This window comes from Vicia villosa, linkage group LG1 (assembly GCF_029867415.1).
Source record: "Vicia villosa cultivar HV-30 ecotype Madison, WI linkage group LG1, Vvil1.0, whole genome shotgun sequence".
Lineage (NCBI taxonomy): Eukaryota > Viridiplantae > Streptophyta > Magnoliopsida > Fabales > Fabaceae > Vicia > Vicia villosa.
The window spans coordinates 82,300,039-82,322,727 of record NC_081180.1 but is presented as its reverse complement, the minus strand read 5'-3'; the positions used below and the strand labels follow the sequence as shown (position 1 = coordinate 82,322,727).

The 22,689-nt window shown below is 34.9% G+C and overlaps 3 protein-coding genes across 3 annotated transcripts; 2 read left to right on the top strand and 1 right to left on the bottom strand.

Annotated features, from left to right (window-relative positions):
- Window positions 1–400: 400 nt before the first annotated feature.
- LOC131643354 (uncharacterized) lies at window positions 401–3,295 on the top strand. Its single transcript, XM_058913551.1, has 3 exons — window positions 401–558; window positions 655–790; window positions 1,671–3,295. Exons 1-3 carry the CDS (start codon window positions 462–464, stop codon window positions 2,110–2,112), a joined length of 675 nt encoding a protein of 224 aa, XP_058769534.1. The 5' UTR covers window positions 401–461; the 3' UTR covers window positions 2,113–3,295.
- A 130-nt stretch (window positions 3,296–3,425) lies between these two features.
- On the bottom strand, window positions 3,426–6,707 carry LOC131643352 (methylthioribose kinase-like). The gene is made up of 6 exons (XM_058913550.1): window positions 6,402–6,707; window positions 5,946–6,255; window positions 5,065–5,239; window positions 4,782–4,983; window positions 4,330–4,544; window positions 3,426–3,769 (listed from the first exon to the last, which is right to left on the bottom strand). The coding sequence occupies exons 1-6, from the start codon at window positions 6,588–6,590 to the stop codon at window positions 3,604–3,606; spliced, it is 1,257 nt and encodes a 418-aa protein (XP_058769533.1). The 5' UTR covers window positions 6,591–6,707; the 3' UTR covers window positions 3,426–3,603.
- Window positions 6,708–19,023: 12,316 nt separating this feature from the next.
- Window positions 19,024–22,664, top strand: LOC131643350 (elongator complex protein 3). The gene is made up of 9 exons (XM_058913548.1): window positions 19,024–19,671; window positions 19,762–19,831; window positions 19,934–20,106; window positions 20,601–20,775; window positions 20,907–21,073; window positions 21,198–21,417; window positions 21,539–21,643; window positions 21,905–22,057; window positions 22,284–22,664. The coding sequence occupies exons 1-9, from the start codon at window positions 19,202–19,204 to the stop codon at window positions 22,440–22,442; spliced, it is 1,692 nt and encodes a 563-aa protein (XP_058769531.1). The 5' UTR covers window positions 19,024–19,201; the 3' UTR covers window positions 22,443–22,664.
- The last annotated feature ends 25 nt before the right edge of the window (window positions 22,665–22,689 follow it).

Genomic DNA, 22,689 nt, shown 5'->3' with positions numbered 1-22,689 from the left:
CTTCATTGAAATTATAAAATGATTTATATTTATTTTTTTTTAAAACGACTTATAATAAAAAATGGAAGGAATAAAATTTTGATAGATTATTGGTCATTCACTCCTATATTAAGGAGATACTTCATGCCAAACATGTCATCAATTGAATAAAATTGAATAAGATAAAAATCACACTTACTTCACATTAGAGTATCATGGAAATAAAACAAATATTATGTACACGAAGCTTCCCTCTTTCCTTTACTTCGAATTTTATGGTTTTTATGACTTGGTCACGAGTATTGTGACCGCAATTGCTTAGAAAATTCAACATGTTGAAAAATAGTATTGTGATACATCATAAAAGCTGTAACCACTTACTTACTTTTTTTTCCTATATAAAGCACTAATTCTAGTGCACTAAACCACAAGCTCATTCTTCACTAGAAATTAATCTAAGAGCTCTAGACATAACCACAATCATGCATGTCCTTTGTTCTTTCTTAGCACTCCTTGCTATTATACATGGAATTCAAGCAGTTGATTACACTGTTACCAACACTGCTCTCTCTACTACAGGTATTATTACTATTCTCCATAGAAATCATTAATAAAAAATATATGTTTTTTTTTTGACAAAAAATATATGTTAAATAATGAGAATTGTTATTGCAGGTGGAGTTCGATTCCGTGATCAAATAGGAGATGAATACGCGACACAAACCCTAGACTCTGCGACACAATTCATATGGAAAGTATTTCAAGAAGAAAACCCTACCGACCAAAAAGACGTTCAAAAGGTTAGTTTATTTAGGGGTGTTCATGGGTTGGGTAAACCCAATAAACCCAGTAAAACTCACCCAAACCGATCCAAAAAAGTGGGTTGGGTCGGGTTATTGGGTGAATACGGTTTTCAAAAATGAAAACCCATTCAAAATAATTGGGTTATGGGTAAAACCACACCCAACCCACAAAACCCATGGGTTATTGAGTGACTATATTTTTTTCTCTTTTTTTTGTAATTTGACAACGACTTTGATGTTTTTAATTTTGTTTGCTTCAATTTCAACTTTTTGAACATCTTTTATTTAGTAAGTAATGATTTCAATTTTTTTTTTTGGCTTTATACCACCGGTTTAGTCCGGTTCGGGGGCGAGTTCTGACATCAAGTGGTTCCATCCCCCTCCCGATCGCAGTTGCGGGGGATCGAACCGTGGTTCTCCCTACCAAGTCCAGCGCCAATCACCACTGGACCAACTAACGATTGGTGATTTCAACTTATTTAGGATGCCACATTTTGATTATTTTGATGTTAATTCTAATAAATTGCTAGTATTTTATGCAATTCTAGGTTTTACTAATGTAACTTTGGTTTTTACAAATATATGTTTATGATAAATTTCGTTATACATTTTGACATTTGATGTTTAAAAAAACAACTGTAATATGTTAAGCTATTTATTAAGAAAAAAATGTAACATATTATTAATAATTATATAAGGAAAAATAATATTGGGTAACCCATTACCCAACCCAATCCAACCCATAAATTTGTGGTTTTACCCAAACCAACCCAATGATATTGTGGGTGGTTATTTTTCCTCACCCAAACCAATGTACCATGTACGAGTTGGGTCATGGTTTTGGCTAAATTCAACCCAAACCAACCCATGAACACCCCTAAGTTTATTCATCGACGACATGGACGGAGTTGCGTTTACAAGCAACAACGAAATTCATGTTAGTGCAAGATATATTAACGGCTACAACGGTGACGTGAAAAACGAAATTACAGGAGTTTTGTACCATGAAATGACACATGTTTGGCAGTGGAATGGAAATGGTCAAGCAAATGGTGGATTGATTGAAGGTATAGCAGATTATGTGAGATTGAAAGCAAATTTTGCACCAAGTCATTGGGTTAAAGATGGACAGGGTGATAAATGGGATCATGGTTATGATGTTACAGCTCGTTTTTTGGATTATTGTGATAGTTTAAGAAATGGGTTTGTGGCAGAGTTGAATAAGTTGATGAAGAGTGGTTATAGTGATGATTTCTTTTCTCAGCTTTTGGGGAAGACAGTTGATCAGTTATGGACAGAGTATAAGGCAAAGTATGGCAATATAGCTTAATTAATTATGAAGTTGCTTAATAATTAAATGTATGATAAGTGACTTTTTGTCGTTATATTTGTGTAATAAAGATTATCTGAAATTATATATATTCATACTTATAGTATAAGTTAATTTATTAGCTATCTAGAAAGTATTATTGATATATGCAGATTATTGACTTTGACTCTGACTTCAGGTCAACCTTATTAGCATTCAAGAGAGTATTTGTAGGATCTTACGATCCGTGTTACGATCCTCCGACTTACGGTCTTGTTATGCCTACACGATCTTGTGTAGGATCTCGAGTCTGACTACCTTGGATATATGGCATGCTCCTAACACCCCCTTATTCCCTGCTATTTCAATTTCACAACTGCACAAGCACAACTCTCCAAACTTCAATAAAAACACCTCAAATGATCTCTTGCAAAATACAACAACAATGGATCAACAACACCTTAGCATGTTCTGTTCTTTCTAGTTTCTACTAACTCTAACAGCTGCTAACTGCACTGAGGTAATTGAATATGCTGTGTCCAACAGCGCCGGAGCCAGCACTGGCGCTACACATTTCGACAAAGAAGTAGGTGCAGAATATGTCAAGCAAACACTCAACTCAGCCGCAGAATTCATACAGAAACTCATTCAACATAACAATAACACTTACACCAAAAGTGCTGAAAAAGTCAGTGTAACTGTCAAAAACATTTTCGGAATTACATTTACTATCAACAATGTGGTTCATATTGCAACAGGCTACATTGAGAGGTACCGTTGAGATATCAAAAAAGAGGTTATTGGGTTGATATACCATAAAATATTAAAATGGCTCATATATTGGAGTGGGATGAAAACGGTACTGTGAAAATATCAAAAACGGGTTTGTGGCGGATTTGAACGCAAAACTGAAGACGGGTTTTAGTGAGAATTACTTTAATGACTTGCTAGGGAAGCCAGTTTCTCAGCTGTGGAGTGACTACAAAGCCATGTATAAGAATAACACTAACTAAGGAAACCATAGCTGGTGCTAATAAGAAAACATGTAATACATCTGTAATATCAGAACAAAGTTGTGTTAACCTAAAGGGAAAATCAGTAGCAACACAACTTTACCCCAACCATTAAATGTTAAGTAAAATATATTATTATTTATATCCATCGGCATTGAAATTACAATACTGAATCAGTAGAAGCAGCACCTTATCCTTCATACTCATAATTGAGTTTCATAATTAAAAAAACTTCGAATAGAACACCTTATTCTTCATACTCATAATTGAGTTTCATAATTAAAAAAATTTCGAATAGAACCTTAAATAAACCACATAAAATTCCCGTCAAATTATGTATAGTGAATAAATTTTTTAGTTTCTTATCATGAGAGGCTGGGAAATTGTACTGGTAGCAGGTAACAAGTAGTACTCACTTGACCAAAATCTAAGAACGGTATACTGGAAAGCAGATAAATGATGATGGTAAAGTTGTTGATATAGCAAAACCGTGTCACGCCTAAAACTGCTGAATTGCCGAGACAATTTCAGAAATGCTCTCAAATTTTCTTCTTTCTTTGAGAATCGTCTTAGCGAAATTAAGTGCCCTCCGTTCACAGGTTGCTCGCTTACCAGCATCAGCAATGGATTCAAGATCCTCAACATGTGCCACGCCAACAATTCTCCTGTGTATCAAATAATTGAAATGGAAGAGTTAGTCTTAGTCATGACACCTTCCTGTTCTTTTACGAACATGAACTATGCAAATAAACTCGTGCAACCCCAACTCATGTTGCTCAACTAAGATCAGAGTACGGTAATTTTCTCTTGACTAACCCCAACTGAACATGAATGAAAGTTATCTTGACTGGCTCTGGATACAATCAAAGGAATTCAAATACTCTCGAGGAAGACAAGCTTATTTCAAAATCAATTATAAGAAAACAAAAATCACTCAAATAGTTATAAGACAAGGACGTGATGATCATACTTGTATACTAGAATGTAGTTTATGGACACCAGCACCCCATATGTATACATACATAAATCATCTTAGATGAGACACTATCATTTTTTCTACAATGGAAACTACTTCATTCTTTCTCTATAACTACTGATTGTATTTTTAACCCATAAATCATATACAGACAGAAATTCTATAGTATTATAGTGAAAATGATTATCACAACCTCATCCTATGGCTTTTGTTACAAAAGGAAACAAAATAATTAAGGGGAGGTGTCACCTTATCATTTTAGCAGCACCAAATCCAAGACTATCATGAAACAAATCTGTCATGTATTTCTTCTGTACGAGCAGCTGAACCTCAGGATTGTTATAGATTGCTGGAAGATATGCCTCGCCAGCACCATTTCTATGCTTTTCCCAAAGTCCAATGAATTTATCGTGGAAAAGATTCCAAGTGTCTTCGATTGACTTAAGAATCCATTCCTTATATCCCTGCATAACATTCTGTTTATTAGACAAGGAACAATACTCTTTCCTCCTAATAATTAGTTTTCCCCAACAATTATTAAGAAATGCCGTTTAAATGTCAAATGTTGTATCTCATTCACCTTTCAATGCAATACAGAAATTCAACTTAAAGAAAACAACATAGCAAATTAGATGAACATAACATACAACAATAGATAAACACTACGATGCTAGTTCAGTTAACAGCAGACTAAGACCTACTTTTCGATCGTTTGCTTGATCACCATGTCCGTCTTGAGAATAGTAAGCCAGAATTAAGTTTCCCAGGTATGCTCCAATGTCAAAACCCATTGGTCCATAAAATGCAAATTCCGGATCAATAACTTGAGTTGATTCACGAGTAACCATCACTGAACCAGAGTGTAGATCTCCGTGTATTAGTGCCTGAGCCCTCTCACAGAACCTAAATGAACATAAATTCTCATCAACAAAATCCAAACAATAAAACTGTCGCATTAAAGGAAGAAAAAGTGAGTCATTATACTTTGATTTCAGCTCAGCAACTTCAAGCTTCAGTAGATTGTCTTCCCGAACAGCCTCAGCATCGCGATCAAGATCAGGGGAAGTCCAGCGATTATATTCAGAAACTTTATATGGGTCAGAAAAAACGACCTGCTCGGTGAGCCTGCATAACTCCACATTCCCGCAAAATTCGGCAACTGCGTGAAGTCACCATAAATTAAGGCTAATGGCAACATGTCTTAAGGTAATACCAGCGTGTTTAATTAAGTGACAAACACCATAAGGGATCCAATGTTTTCAATACAACAGCAGCATCCAAGCCTTATCTCACTAAGTGGGATCGGCTACATGGATCAACTTCTGCCATAGTGTTCTATCCAAGACCATGTTGTTATTCAAATTGTTAATCTCGAGATATTGCTTAATAACTTCTCTTATAGTTTTCCTAGGTCATCATTCCTCTACCTCTAGTTGTTTGACTCCTCTTCATCTTTTTTTTAGTTGAGTTGCCTAGTAGATGGAGTTCACCTTATTAAAGATAAACAAGTGGGATGTCGTGTGTTCGAACTCGCACTCCTGCACCTAATGTCCCTACACAACTACCAACTGAGCTGCCTTAACGAGACGACTCCTCTCCATCTGATCTACTCTCCTTACCATAAAATCTACATATCTTCTCTCTATTACATACTCAAACTACCAAAGTATATTTTCTACTATATGAACTACCCAACACTCTCCCTAATATTGTCTAGTCTTAGCAATCCAACGCAACCAATGTTTCCAATACAAATCAAATTTAAATAACCACAATCAGCTCAATCAAATTTCAGACAAACTATCACATAACAAACTATAGTACTTTCAAACAATAAACAACACTTGAAAAGAGAAAGTTCATACCATCCCGTTTATGCTCGGTAGTAGAACGAAAAAGCAGAGAAGTAAAAAAGAGCGTGTTGGCCATGAAATCCGAAATATGTTCGGCCAACAAAGGATACTCAACACCAGCAATCAAGCCTTTCCTGAGAATTATATGCGGTGGCTCCAAATACCGCATACCAATCAAAGACATAACCCGATCAAAATGATAAACCTCCGGTACATGTTCCGGACACAGTTTCCCCTCTTCTTTCAAAGCCAACGACTCAAAGTAAGCTCTCTCTTTCGTCATCGGCCATGATTCTCCTATGCAACGAACATACGGAAGAGCCTAAAACAATACAATCCACTATTAATTGAAACATAAAGATCAAAGAAACACCGACACGGACACCAGACACGACACCGTACTGACACAACCATATAGGTAATAATTTTAAAAAATAAATAAATTAAACGTAATCACGAGTGTCAAACCTGTTTGATGACGAGGGAACCGGTGGAGTTGGAAACAATGAAGACGAAATTGAGGTTGCCATCGCCGACTTCTTTAACGGAAATGTGGGAGAAATTGTTGTTAAGTTTGGATGAAAGTGCAGGGATGGATTTTATGTATTCAATGAGTGTGTTCTCGTTCAATGGTTGGAACTCGGAGAAATTAGACATGGTAGCGTGGTTTGAATGCAGAAATGAAAATGAAAATGAAAATTTAGAATGTTTATTTGACTTTATACTGCAGAGGTTTTAACTAGGGAGTGGTGATTGAATATGAAAGGAGCGAATATTAGTCGTGTAAGAGGAGTTCATTGAACCTAGTCATCATATTATAATTTTGATTTTGATTTCAAAAACATTCTAAGACATTTTTACTTTTTGCCAAAAGAGTGCTTAGATATTTTTCTAAATGTATAATGGCTATTTAAAGTATATAATCTCTCTGCTAGCTGGTATTTTCCACACACTAAAACTATCAGAGTTTTGGGAATGACAATTGAAAATTAATGTGATTTTGAGATGGTTGAGAGTTTCATTAGACTTTGATAGATTTTTCAGCCTTAAGTTTGTTGAAGTTCTTATGTATTCCTTCCGCCCTGAATTATAAGCAAATATTCTCTTTTTAGATTTATAAAAGATCAAATACATTCATTATTCAATAAATCTAAAAAGAGAATATTTGTTTATAATAATAGTCAGAGGGAGTACGTTGTGGTGTTTAAGGGACTTATTGATTTTTTCAACTTTATGAAAAAAATGTGTCTTCGACTACAACACTGCAAGTGTCTCGTCGAATGACCTGACTAAATAATTGATTTTTGGCCTTATCAGTTTTCTTCGAAAAGACGCATGGAAGTCTAGGGAGGGCGAAGTTCATGCAAGCGAGAATGTGTCATTTTCAGGAGAAATTATCGTATGTTATCGTTATTGCCGAAGTAGTATAAATAGGAGATCTTAGTGTTAGATTTATGTGTGTTCAATTTGTATCAAAACTCACAATACTCAAAGCATCTAGCGAATTGAGAAAAGAGTTTGGAATAATATGTATGTATGAAGCGCCATATTTTTATTCAGTATCAAACTATTTATATTAACGTCATTTTTGTTCCATTTAAGTCTTAGTCAAAATTACTTTATCTTCATGTACTTTTTATAAATCGTCTTTGCATTGTCTTAACAATCTTTGTTAGAGTGTTCATTTTTAAGAAAACTTAAGAAAAATATGCATATATTGTCATGTGATCAATCTAGTTGATTCTGTAAGTAACCGAAATATCAATTTTGGAAGACTAGCGGTTGTTTACCAAAATCCAAGGTAAACAAATTTGCACGCCTAGTGGGACCCTTGTGTCTAGGAGTCTGATTTTACTTTGTTGTAATAGGGAAGTCAGATCATTTGTAGTTCTGCTTAAAAAGAAACACGGATGTTCGTTTGATTGATTTTAATAGAAAAGACATTTCGTCATATTCGAGTGGAAAACTCAACCATATATCCACAAGTATGAGAAATTGAGCATTTGCATCATCTTTATATAGAGAACATTACTTGGATTTAATCAACAAGCATATCTCAACATTCAAGTGGAAAATGTCAATCACTTCACAACATCTTGTATAAGTATAGGTGTTTGCATCATCTCAAGAATAAACTTAATCATCCAATCTTTTGTGAAAAGAATTTAAAAGAAAAAGTGCACAAAGGGACAAAAAGAAGTTTGATGGGGTTTGTCTTTCTTAAAAGTTTTGAAAAGAATTTGAATATGCTTAAGTGCTTTAGCATTTATTAAAAAAAATATTTGATATCACTTGACAAAGTCAAGGTTTATTGAGAAAATGATTTGAAGTTTGAAAGAAGAAGATTTTGAAAAAGATAAAAGATAAGAAAAGAAAAATCTAATCACAAGATGGAGCTAGCATTTGACTTTGTCAAGATGAACATTCCATTTCCTTTGATTTTGCCACAAGTAAGCAAAGCACACAAGCAAGCAGATGATTATTAAATCCTCAGATGAAAGCTCAAGGTATCAAATGAATTCCAAAGCCCCAAATGAATTCTCCAGTATCAGATGAAAGTCTAAGAATCAGATTGATCATGAAATTCTCGGGTACAGGGTCAACATGTTCATATTGATGTTCCAACATCAGAACATGACATCAAGAAAGATGTTGTGACATATGCTCCTAATACAGAATAATAGCATCCACCTGTAACTTTTGCAGAAAGATAAATCACAGAAAGATAACCAGCATAAATTACAAGTTAAAACCAATGTCTCAAAATAAAACATAATGTCAGGACAAATGTCTTGACATCATCTGGTGACATAACACATATTTACCAAACAGAAAAGAATGCAAAATGGTAAATAACACAGAGAATTGTTAACCTAGTTCAGTGCAAAACACCTAATATGGGGGCTACCAAGCCATGAAGGAAATCCACTATTAGAAGTATTAATTCAAAACCTAAAAAGTATCAGTTTACAACTTCTCCCCCAATCCCTATCCAATGCAACTTCTACCTAGAAATCAACATCTAGATATGAGAAATCGACATCACACCTCCAATCACTGCAGTGATAAACATTCTCAATCCCATTTGTTATTTCAAAACAAGTCATATCCTAGTTACAAAACAAATCACAAACTTGTGATTAAAGAAGATTACTCTTCCAGTAAAAACACTCAGTCTTGCTTCACAACTTCGAGTAAGAATAATGTTTGATCTAGCTTAAAAGCTCCAATCAAGAACAAAACTCAACTCTATGCTTAAAAGCTTTAAGAGTGAGAACAACACTAAAATCATTACCTAAAGGCTTCTGAGTGAGAACATAAGGTCTACCACAAGTATCAAAAGATACAAGGGTGACTTGCACCTACATGAAAGACTCTCAAAACTTCAGACCCAAGACTTCCCCCAATTTTATAATTGTGTAAGTTGTTCATGCATTGGGTTAGGGTTCTCTTGATATAGTCTTTAGTAGTCCATGGGCTTCAAAACCTATGCCCAAATATTACTTGATGCACACACTAAGAACTGCAACAAGTTTGCAGAGAAATCTCTTCTAATCTTGGAACAAATCTTCAAGTTTTCTATATTGTCTAATCATTCAATTTTAGAAACTTTAATTCTATTGGAGATTTGATTCTTTAGTTCCATATTAAATCTTCTTGATCTGCGAGTATTATTAAGATATATATATAAAAGAAATATCACAAAATCAAATCAAATCTGTCAAGATTTAAAACAGCTTGTACTAATGTTCTGGTTCAGAATGTCATGACATCTGTTAGAACATTTGTCTTCAATATCAGCTTAAACTCTATTGTAAAAGTATAATCAAGATGTTACGATATCTTGCTCAGCATCTCTCAAGAACCATGTTTTGGAAAAAATGTTGTCAATCCTAAAACCATGGAACTAACAGATCATTAAGTATCAAGTAAGCATTCCAAGCAAAGGGAAAGTAACAAGGACTAAGTCCAAAGTTCAAAGTCCATAACTCCTCAAGAAAATGATAGTAACCAATAGTCCAAGATTAGAACCAAGTTTTTTTAGGGTTTTGCCTTTATTAATTTTTTGAATCTTTTAAATAAGAAAAGAAAGAAAATAAAAGCCCAATGGGCAAAGGGAAAAAACATAAAAGTAAAGAGCAAGAAAGTAAAATGACATGAATGAGAAATGACTTGAAATGTAAATTGCATAAAAGTAAAAGACATAAAGTAAAGTGCAGAAAAGTAAAGGCATAAAAGTAAATCTTAAGAGTCAGTACAATTAATGGTCATTATGAATGTTAATGATAGAATTAATCAAATTGGTAAAGACTTGGCGCTATGTTAAGCAATCGTAAGTGGACTTATGTAGAAGTGACACCTATCTGAGGCCGATCAATAAGAATTTATGTGTCATACATCTTAGAGAAATGATACAACTATAATACTCCTAAAACAATGTAACACAAGTCAAAATGAAACAAAAGAAAAGAAAAAGAAGAGAGGGTCATGCACTAAGGCAAGGGGGTTAAATCATTACTTCAATCATTCTTCTTCATGATACCTTGAGATAAACTTGTCTTCAACCCAAAATACCAAAAATGATCAAATGATAATTTATGATAGATTTGAAATAAAGAAAGTTTGATCAATCAAATAATACCAATCCAAAGTCCGATTGAAATATAATTAAAAAACATGATACAACAACTTTTAAAAGGTTTTTAAATGTAAATAAAAGAGAAAATACCAAAGAGATATAAAAACATCAAATAAATATCCACAAAAATTATGGAAAGTCAAAAAAACTTCAACTATCATTATCCAAAAAATTAGACTAAAAAATGTTTTAAAATCATGGAGATAAAATAGTTTAAAATCAAATAAAATAAAGATAAAATATTGAATAAATGACAAAAAAAACATTTTAAAATTCTGAAGAAAAAACCATATGTGATAGAAAATAATTTTTGTGAATTTTGAAGAAAAAAAAGGAATTAAAAAGGTTAAGGTAGCTATTTAAAATAAATTGGAGAAGTTAAATGAATTAAAAAGTAAAAGAAAATAAAATTCCAACGGCTAGGCGAGGTGTCACGCTCTGATTGGCTCAAGGTTTCAGTCACATATTCAACATATCGGTTTTGGTCCTTTACTCAACATATTCAATTATCATGTTGATTATAAATTCATTCTCGCATTGGTTGAAAGATGGAGACCTGAAACACACGTGTTTCATCTTCCATGCGGCAAAAGTACTGTCACCTTATGGGACGTGTACATGTTATTCGGTCTACCAATTGATGGTATGGCTGTTAATGGTCGTGTCAACCAAGGGAACACCATATGCGAAGAACTTTTGGGTGCTCCTTTAGTTGACCCAGGATCAAGAACTCGGGGCCAAGGTATCAATCTCAAACAACTTAGGGATCATTATAAAGGAATGACATTAACAGATAATTCTACCGAGGATGAAAAAATAATGAAAGCTCGGTGTTATATTATGGTATTATTTAGTCACTTCTTATTTCTTGAAACAACTTGTAATACTGTAAATCTAATGTATTTACCTTTGTTAAGAGATTTCAAAAAAGTAAACACGTATAGTTAGGGTTCAGCTGTATTGGCCCATCTATATAGTTCATTGTGTAAAAATGAAGTGAATGGTACTTGTTTGCTTTATTCCTACGCTTTATCTTCAAACTTGGAGTTGGTCGAGAATGCCCATACTCGCCCCACCGCAACACCCGACCCTTCACCTTCCCCTACGCGATTGTTGTGAATCTTGTTGTGAATTACGACAAAATTCAATGTCAATTTGTGAGGCAAGAATAGCAGCAACTAAAATAAATGGTCTACAACAATAATAATTTCGTACACAAATAATATAATAGAATAAGGCGAGAAAAATACGAATATTTGTTTTTCCAGTTCGATCAAACGATTTACTCTGGGGGAGAGAGCAGCTCTCCAATTCACTGTACTCAGAAAATTGTTATAAGAGATTACAAATGAGTTACAAGAAAATATCCTTTTCCTTCACGTTCCCAAGAACTACCCTGAAGGCGCCCAAAAATTAACCTTATTTTCTACCCAAGTGTTTCACAACCTCTCAAATCTTCAATATATGAATAACTCAAACTCAAGGTGTAAATAAGTGTTTCTCAATTTCCTTAGACAATCCAAAGGTTTCCTAAAAACCATTTCCGTTCTAAGAGTTCCCTTGAGAATAGCCAAAACCATATGCTATGTCTTTAAACCCTTGTTCTCCCTTGTTGCTGTAAGCTCTGAGATTGTCACACTAAAATAACAAAAGAGATACATTTTATAATAGCCAAAATCCAACAATTCTCAAAACATATTTCCTTAATTGTTAGAATAAAAGATATTATTATAATCTTATAATATCTCTCAAATATTATAAATATGTTATAATATCTCTTAGACTATTATAAACACACACACACACACACACACACACACACACACACACACACACACACACACACACACACACACACACACACACACACACACACACACACACACACACACACACACACACACACACACACACACATATATATATATATATATATATACATATATATCTTATAATATCTTTTAGAGTATTATAAATATATATCTTATAATATATTTTAAAATATTATAAATATCTTATAATATATTTCTATATTAATTTATATGATTTTGAAATTAATATAAAATATTATAACATTCATCAATGAACCGAATCGACCGAATTTGATATTCGTAAATCGCTCGGATCAGACTACTTTTTGACTTTCAGATTTCTAGCAATCTTAAAACATGTTTTCTTTCTATTCATCAACAAAGGTTTTAAGGCATACTTCAAAAGTCTCCACCTTGACTTTAAACCGTGTTGATACCAATTTAATCATCAACAATATTGTTGCTCTCTACCATGTTGAAACTCTAATCAATAACTTTGATTAAATCCAAACAACCCTTGAATCTTGATCTTGCCACTTACATCCACTTGTTTCCAATTACCCTTTTATTCCTACGTAATTTAATTAGCCTACAAGTATGATTTTTCAACCACCCTTGACTTCACCTGTTTTCAAATGCCTCCCTGAAGGTTTTTCTTCTCTTATTTTGCAGTTCTTCAGCCATATTAAAAACATAATATCCAAAGGCTAGCATAACCGTCCCTTTGAGATGCTACAATAACCCTCCTTACCTTATCTTGAGTCAAATGATAATCAGAGATCTATGTAACAGTTCCATCACTACTACTTGTATCCATAGTAGGAAACTCCATCTCAAACTGAGTTTTCGCCATTTTAGTTTCTACCAGGTTTTTCCTTTGCTTTTCACTAATCTCCCTCTACCAACCAAGTAAGTTGTTTTAACCCTAGCTCTTCCCCAAAAACTCAATAACAACTCAGCGGTAACATGCATTTATATCCCTTGTTTTCTGCAAAATTCATTATACTTCTCTGAAACTTTCTCAAGGCATTCATAACGCCTTAAACCCAAATCTCATAGTTCTTCCTTGTCATGAAAACCTCCACTAGTTAACGATTAATGAATAACAACATTTGAACCTTCTAAAATATATAGACCACATATTTTAGACCCTTTAGCATTAATAAATTCATCACGTGAAATCTTCAACACTCCATGTTCCACTCTAATACAAAGCCTAGATCATCAAACATAATTATAATAACGAATTTCGCTTGAGTTCTGGAACATACCTCACATTCTGAATAAGAAGTTGACGATCCTCAAACATTTTAAATCTGACCGTACCAATACCATGAACTTTGCATGCTTTATTATCACCAAGGCGAACTACTCCACCTTGCACCATCTTTAAAGTTTCAAAGTATTATATTCTTGGACACATGCGATAAGAGCAACATGAGTCAATGACCCAGCTATCTTCAGTTTCCAAACTCGATACTACTAGTGCATTAGCATCCACATAACTTTCCTCACCCAAGGCAACTGCAGCTTGAACAAAATCTGTATTGCCCTTTCTCTCAAGACAATCCCTTTTAAAGTGACCAATTTTTTGACAATTAAAACATTCTACCTCTAACTTGTCATACCTCTTTGATTTGGACATCCCTTTATACTCACCTCCTCCTCTTGACACATTTAAGCCTTCACCACTATCTTCAATCTTCAAATCTTTCGACTTTGAAAATTCTTTGGATTTCACCACCGTTTGGACTTCATCCAAAGTAATAGTACCTTTCTTACCATAAAGAAGGACATCCTTAAAGTGCTCAAAGAATCTGGGTAATAAACTCAACAGGAGCAAATCTTTGTCCTCATCATCAATCTTCACTTCAATATTCTCATGATCATTAATAATCTTGTGAAATTCTGTATGTTGCTCAATTGTGGATTTTTTCTTCACCATTTGAAATGAATATAGTTGCTATTTCACATACAACCTATGAGCTAAAGACTTTTTCATATACAATTATTCAAGTTTTGCTCACATAGCAACTGCAGTTTACTACCTGGCGACTTCTCTTAAAACTTTATCTCCGAGGCACAAGAAATGGCACTCCTAGCCTTATCCAACATATCGGTCTTCTGTGCATGTGTAAGCCCTACAGGCATCAATATTTCACTCTTCAAAGAATCGATACACTTCTCTTGAATTAAAATTGCTTGCATCTTAATTTTCCATAACTCGTATTCGTTGTTAGTGGAAAAAATTTCGATCTCCCATATAACCATGATGCTCATTTGTAAACAGTACCTCTTTGCTCCACGCATCACTTATTGTAAATCTTGTTGTGAATTACGACAAAATTCAGTATCAATTTGCGAGGGAAAAAATAGTAGCAACCAAAATAAATGGTCTACAACAATAATAATTCGTACACAGATAATATAACATGATAAGGCAAGAAAAAGATGAAGGTTTGATTACCCAGTTCGATCAAACGGTCTACTCTGGGAGAGAGAGCAGCTTTTCAATTCATTATACTCAGAAAGTTGTTACAAGAGATTATAGATGAGTTACAAGAAAATAGTCTTTGCCTTCACGTTCCCAAGAACAACCCTAATGGCGCCAAAAAATTAGCCCTATTTTTTACCCAAGTGTTTCCTAACCTCTTCAATCTTCAATATATGAATAACCAATACCCAAGGTGTAAATAAGTGTTTCCCAATTCCCTTAAATAACTTCAAAGGTTTCACAAAAATCCTTGCATTTCTCAGGTTTCCCTTGAGAGTAGCTAAAACCATATGTTATGTCTTTAAACTCTCGCTCTCCCTTGTTGTTGTAAGCTCTAAATTATCACACTAAAATAACATAAGAGATGCACATTTATAATAGCCAAAATTCAACAAATCCACAACAAATCCCAAAACATATCTCCTTAATTGTTGGAGTAAAAGATATTATTATAATTTTATAAAATCTCTCAAATATTATAAATATCTTATAATATCTCTTAGAATATTATAAATATGTATTTTATAATATCTTTTAAAATATTATAAATATCTTATAATATTTTTTATATTAATTTATATGATTTCTAAATTAATATAAAATATTCTAACATTAAAGAATGAATCAATGAACTGAACCGACCGAACCCGATACCCGTAAATCGCTCGAACTCGGCTACTTTTTTATTTTCTGATTTATGGCAATCTCAAAACATGTTCTCTTTCTCTTTATCAACAAAAGTTTTAAGACATACTTCAACAGTGACAAAGTAAGGTTACAACAATATTCAATTTAGTTACTTTAAATTATAAACAACTACAAATGTTTATTTTTCTCAATTTTTGGTATATGTGGTCTGTTCCAGGGATGACCTACAACAAAAATCCTAGAAATGCTATAGAACAATATCAAAATCTTTTAGATCCTGTTGGACCTGAACATGTACTGCAACTAAACATTTCATTAATGTATATTTCCTCTACAGTTTGTTTAGAGGTCGTATCTTTGTATCAACCATGACCATGCAATTAACCCTAAAGATGTTGCTGTTTAAACTGCAAAAACAACAAATATCAAGTTCACTACGATGGAGATGCACCATAGTCAACTTGTGAAACTGCGGTTCGACATGCAACAAGGTATCCCAGAACCCTCGACATCTTTAAGGGATTTACATCAATTAATAGTAGACGACCAATGGGGATATGCTGATGTGAGATCTTTGGCTAGGCTGCAATGTCGTCAATGGAGGCACCGACGTAACCTGGTCTTAACCGATCTAATCAACCCAGAAGTTGTGTTGCCAACTATGCGTTACATGCGTTGGTATACATTAGTTTCTACAAATTTGTTTCTACAAATTTGTTTTTGCAAATTTCGACAAAGAGCTGCATTATACGCCCAACAACAAAACTGATCGCGACTTTACGTGTCTATAAATCTGATAACTGCAAGTGCACATTCGTGTCGTGTAGTTTTAAAAGATATCGAATCCACAGGGACTATGAATCGATCTACCGTTATCTAAGGTTACTATGTAAAGCTAGGAGTACTAAAATTTCGATTGTTCCTAAGGGAAAGTGATTGTGAGAGAATAAAGAATAATAATAAGAGACAGGTATCAGTATGTATTTCGTTTAACTACAGGAAATCCGAAGGTCCATTGGCTTTTGCATAATCAAATTAAAAATCTTTACTAATTCAATTGATTAAAAATCCTCGTCTCAAACTTTCGCTCTGTTGAGTCAGACTACTATCCTAATCCTAATGTACGCTTTCGCCATCCCATTAGATTTTAGAAGAGCTTTTTGGAAACAATGTAATTAATAAAATGCCTATTTTATGAGGTTGTTATCTATTTAAATCTCCTAATCTCAAACTTTCGCTCTGTTGACTCGGAGCAAGCTAATATCCCTAACGTACGCTTTCGCCATCCCGCTCGAGTGTAAAAACAATTTTTGGAAATAAATAAGTCCCAATTAGTTTTAATACGCTTTCGCCATCCTTAAAACTAATGTCCTATGTCTACTATCCAGTTAAAGACCTCAAACTTTCGCTCTATTGGTTTTAACCTTTGACCGTCTTAAGCCCTCAAACTTTCGCTCTATTGGTTTTAAGACTTACTAATTAAACTAGACATATAAACCAAAAATAAGTGATAATTAATAAAACATAATTTAAGCCAATTTATTTCGGATCCCTACGGTTAACTTACTTTACATACCGACACCTTTAGTAATTTAGCCAGACATATTAATATGGTTAAACATGCATAAATAAATTTGGTTCATATTAATAGGCATATTAATTGGCATATAATATATCATGCAATAATAATATAAATAAAGGCGGTAAATAATAAACCTGAATTAAAATAAATCTGAATTAAATTGAATCTTGAAGTACTCGAACTCCCACCACAGCTTGGCTGGATCGTTCTTCGGAATTTAAATGGCAGAAAATAAAAACAAGGAATTAAAACGACAAATCTAACGTAAGGCTAGATCTACGAAAAGTTCACAACAATTTCCAGTGTAGAAATCGTTGTGAGAAAATAAACGGTTGAATGAAAACAGAATAATGAAAAGCGGTTCTCGGTACAATTTCGGCAGCACTTCGTTGGCAGGAAATCGGACAGATTGAAGTGAGATAGCAGGTCCTATTTATAGGAGGGGATTTGCAGTTGGAATCCGTGAATTGAGGGACCTTTTTCTGACTGGGACTTGGAGACGTGCGTCTCCGATTCTTCAGGGAGGCAGCTGACTGACTTGAGACGTGCGTCTCAAGTGGAGATTCTTTAGGGAGGTGGAGACGTGCGTCTCCCCTTTGCTGAGGTGGCAGAGACGTGCGTCTCTGCTTACTAGTGTGGCCTGGGTTGCTTTCCTTCGTGGGCTGGATTGCTCTTTTGGGCCTTTTGGGTCCTAATTGCACTCCCTTTTTACTTCAGCACCCAATTTACGTCTTTTAAGCATAAATATTGGTCATTTAAGCTCGATTTTCTTTCCTTTCGCAAATAGACGTAATTGAAGTGTAAAACCTGAAACAAAACAAATACACGCGTAATATCATAATAAATTAACATAGTAAACGGAAAATGCTATAAATATCTATGGATTTTAGGCTAAATATACGATATAAAATCGTGTTATCAAAAACCCACAACCGTACCAAACCCAACAACATCACCACCCCACCCAAACCCAACAACATTACGCAACCACTTCCACCCATACCCAATAACCTTACGCTGCCACATCCATCCAAACACGCCAACAATTCATGCGACACACACAAACACAAAACCAATAGCCTTACCCGGACCACCACCAACAATATGTTGACACCACATCTTACCATAACACCGATGATATATATGATACCTCCCCATCCTACCATAACACTAAACCAATCTACATCCAAACATCACACCATTACAACACCCATCCATCACATTTCTTTCAAACACCACAAAACCATTACTTCATTTTCCCAACGATTCAACATCCTAATTCTACCAACCACCCTACCAACCTAATCCAACCAACACGATGAACACTGAACTCTTTGGAAGCAATGTAAGCTGGGGAGAAATGATTGAGGAGTTGTATGATCCAAATGTTGTACCGGGAACATCACATCCACCTCTACATCAAGCGACTCAAAATATACCACAAATACAGAATCATTATGGTTTAACTAGAGGGCGTTTGGGTAGACGAGAACAGGGACGGGGTCAGTAAAAAAAATCCAATCGTTGTGTATTTCATTTTTCAAGCAATATTATAATCATTTATTTTCATTTTAATTTATTATTTTTTTTATCAAAAAATAAATAAAAATAAAAAATTCAAAACAACTGAGGAATCAAACTGAATGACTCCTGCATTGTAACAGAGACATACTTTAACTCTTACATTGTAACAGAGACATACTTTAACTCTTACATTGTAACAGACACATACATATGCCACATTACATGACTTGTCAGAGAAGCATGTGTCATGCAGTGTGACGCCTCCTTACCAATTTTATGCACGCGCCACATAGAGTGGCTCGTCCTCAATGTGACCATTTTTTTTTTAAAGTAATTAGTTTGAGAATTTTTTTCGAAACTTTGGTTATTATTATTTTTTTTTTTTGAAAAATATGAACAATAAAAAACTCCGGTTCCTTTCAAAGTGCGTCTCCTTCGTCAGTATGACTGTAACCCAACCAAAACCCTAAAACCTAAAAATCACGAGTACAGATTTCCCTCCAAAATTTTGCAGATAGAAAGCGCAACGCAGAATCTTCAACAGTTGATTCATTTGGTGTTTGCAGTTCGATGGCGGCTGCAATGGTAGCAGAGGCGAGAAAGGCACCACGACCAGGTAAGGGAGGCTTCGAAGGCCACGGCCTCACCGAAGAGGAAGCACGCGTGCGAGCCATAGCAGAGATAGTAAACTCCATGGTCGACCTATCTCACAAAGGCCACAAAGTGGATCTCAACGCTCTCAAGTCCGCGGCGTGCCGTAAGTACGGCCTCTCACGCGCCCCCAAACTCGTCGAGATGATAGCCGCTCTTCCTGACTCCGAACGAGAGGTTCTCCTCCCTAAACTCCGAGCTAAACCCGTCCGAACTGCTTCTGGAATCGCCGTTGTTGCTGTCATGTCCAAGCCTCATCGGTGTCCTCACATTGCCACCACTGGTAACATTTGTGTTTACTGCCCTGGTGGTCCTGATTCGGATTTTGAATATAGTACTCAGTCTTATACAGGTTATGAACCTACCAGTATGCGCGCAATTCGAGCGAGGTTAGTTTTCCTGAAATTAAAATGATAATTGTTATATGAAATTATTCTATAAATGCTAATTTGATGATTTTTTGTTTGGTTTGGATTTAGGTATAACCCTTATGTTCAGACAAGAGGTAGGATAGATCAGCTTAAGCGATTAGGTCACAGTGTAGACAAGGTTTGGAGCTCTATTAACGTCTATAGAACGATCGAAGTGCATGGAATATGTGTGAATGTAGTTGATTGTAATGCATTTGTGTGTGTGCTTGATTGGTTTCAGGTTGAATTTATATTAATGGGTGGAACTTTCATGTCTCTTCCGGCGGATTACCGTGACTACTTTATAAGGAATCTTCATGATGCTTTGTCGGGTCACACCTCTGCTAATGTAGAGGAGGCGGTAACATATTCTGAGCATAGTGCAACCAAGTGTATTGGCATGACAATTGAAACGTGAGTTTCCTGCCGTTTTATAATTTGCATGTTGCAACAAATGTTAAATTTTGAGCTTTTGCTGTGTAAAATTTTGAATAGAGTAGTGCTTTGGATTTTTTGTGGTATTTGGACATGTGGAGAGAACACTTTTAGAAACTATTATAGGAAGAATGGATCATATGGAGGTTAGTTATATAGTTAGAACTTGAGAGAGACCAAGAAAAACTACAAATCAGGCTATTAAGATGGAATTTAGTTTACATGATTAGTCATTATTCATAGGAAGACATTACAGTGCCATTTGATTCATGTCACTGAATTTCTCTTATGAAAGAAGAATATTTTTGTTGTTGTAATAAAGTGGTTTAGTTATGATTTTCTAGGTTTTTAACGCATTTCGTGTTTGACTATATCAATGATTATATACGTGGAACCTTTGGGTAAATGTTAAATAGTTATAGTTAAGGCAATGATTATAACTTTGGAACCTTTGCATTTCTTAAATTTCTCAGGAGGCCAGATTATTGTCTCGGGCCACATTTGCGACAGATGCTTTCTTATGGTTGTACACGATTGGAGATTGGAGTTCAAAGTACCTATGAGGATGTTGCCCGTGACACTAATAGAGGACATACTGTTGCTGCTGTAGCTGATTGTTTTTGCCTGGCTAAAGATGCCGGTTTCAAGGTTTGTGTCGGTCTTATCAATCTGTACCTTCAGTCACAGCTTTGTTTTGTCAAACTATTCTCCTATATACTCCTTATGCTGAATATGTGTGTTGGATATTAAGCAACTTTCTTTTTTCGCTTTTGCTTTAGGTTGTTGCTCACATGATGCCTGATCTTCCAAATGTTGGTGTTGAAAGGGACATGGAAAGTTTCCGAGAGTTTTTTGAAAGTCCCAAGTTTAGAGCAGATGGGCTTAAAATATACCCCACTCTTGTAATTCGCGGAACTGGGCTTTATGAGCTCTGGAAAACTGGCAGGTACCTATCAAATGTGATGTATTCTTACAAATGTTTCTTTCTTAAAATCTTTAATTTTTATCTCATTTTAATCTGGATTAAAAAGGCATGTAGAAAGTCAATTTATTTGTTAATATCATTGTAGGTATAGAAATTATCCACCTGAACAGCTTGTGGACATCATAGCAAGGATCCTTGCAATGGTACCTCCGTGGACACGTGTTTATAGAGTTCAGCGGGATATTCCGATGCCTTTGGTTACTTCTGGGGTTGAGAAAGGGAATCTAAGGGAGTTAGCATTAGCTAGAATGGAAGATTTGGGATTAAAATGTCGTGATGTTCGGACCAGAGAAGCTGGAATTCAGGTGATTATCTAGAACCAATCTCGTTTGGGAATTTTGTATAATAAAGATTTATGTTTCTTGAGACATTTTGTGTACTGGTATTACTTTAGAGCATCAACTGACATTTTGTATTTTTTTGTAGGATATTCATCACCAAATTAAGCCAGAGGAGGTTGAACTTGTTCGTCGTGATTATACAGCAAATGAAGGTTGGGAAACATTTCTGTCATATGAAGATACACGGCAGGTATTTTACCCTTCTTCCCTCAGGCTCTTGTTAATGTAGTGCCTATCCTTGTGTATTTCATCATTTTGTGCTTTTAAGAGTTGTAAGACATGACTCACGTGAGCTTAGTTTGTAGCTGGCATTGTTCCTGTTGTGCATATTTTTCTTTGTTTATTGTAAATCAAGGAGACATCTCTAAACCCGTTCTTATATTTAATTTGATTTTTTTGTTTTTGATGAAACACGGTCATGACTTTGGTAGTGCTGTCTGCTATTAAACAGGATATCCTCGTTGGTTTGTTGAGACTGCGAAGATGTGGCCGAAACACTACTTGTCCAGAGCTTATGGGAAAATGTTCTATTATTCGTGAGCTCCATGTTTATGGAACCGCTGTACCAGTTCATGGAAGGGATTCTGACAAGCTACAACACCAGGTAATACTGTCATGCTAATACATCAATGACATGTGAGATCAATAAGAATCTTCACACGGTTCTATTGGATAAGACTATCTGACTGGAATTACTGAGTTTTTTTGCTTTTGGATTTATGGAAGCTGCAGAGCCATTATTAGTGCATATAAAATTCTTTAGTCATATATAATATCCAAAAACAAGTCCTTTTCTATGACCTACTTTTGACCAAAATTATTGTTAACAGGGTTATGGTACGCTTCTTATGGAGGAGGCTGAACGGATTGCTTGGAAAGAACACAGATCAACTAAGATAGGTGTAATTTCTGGGGTTGGCACGCGCCATTACTACAGAAAATTGGGATATGAACTTGAAGGGCCTTACATGGTGAAATATCTATTGTAATAATAGTTAAAATAGTTATTTTTCTGGGGTTGGCAGGCCATGTTAGTGATGTGTCTTATATACCCCTCATAAATAATGATACTGGTTTTGTAGTTTGGTAGTTGCTCCAGGAAAATAGATTACCTTACATTCGCTTTCATGTCGAATACCAATTTGTAAACTGAATCAAATAAGATATATTCCACCATGTTTCACCATAAATCACAGCTTGAAACTCAGTCATGTCAATATTTGTTCTGATATTTTT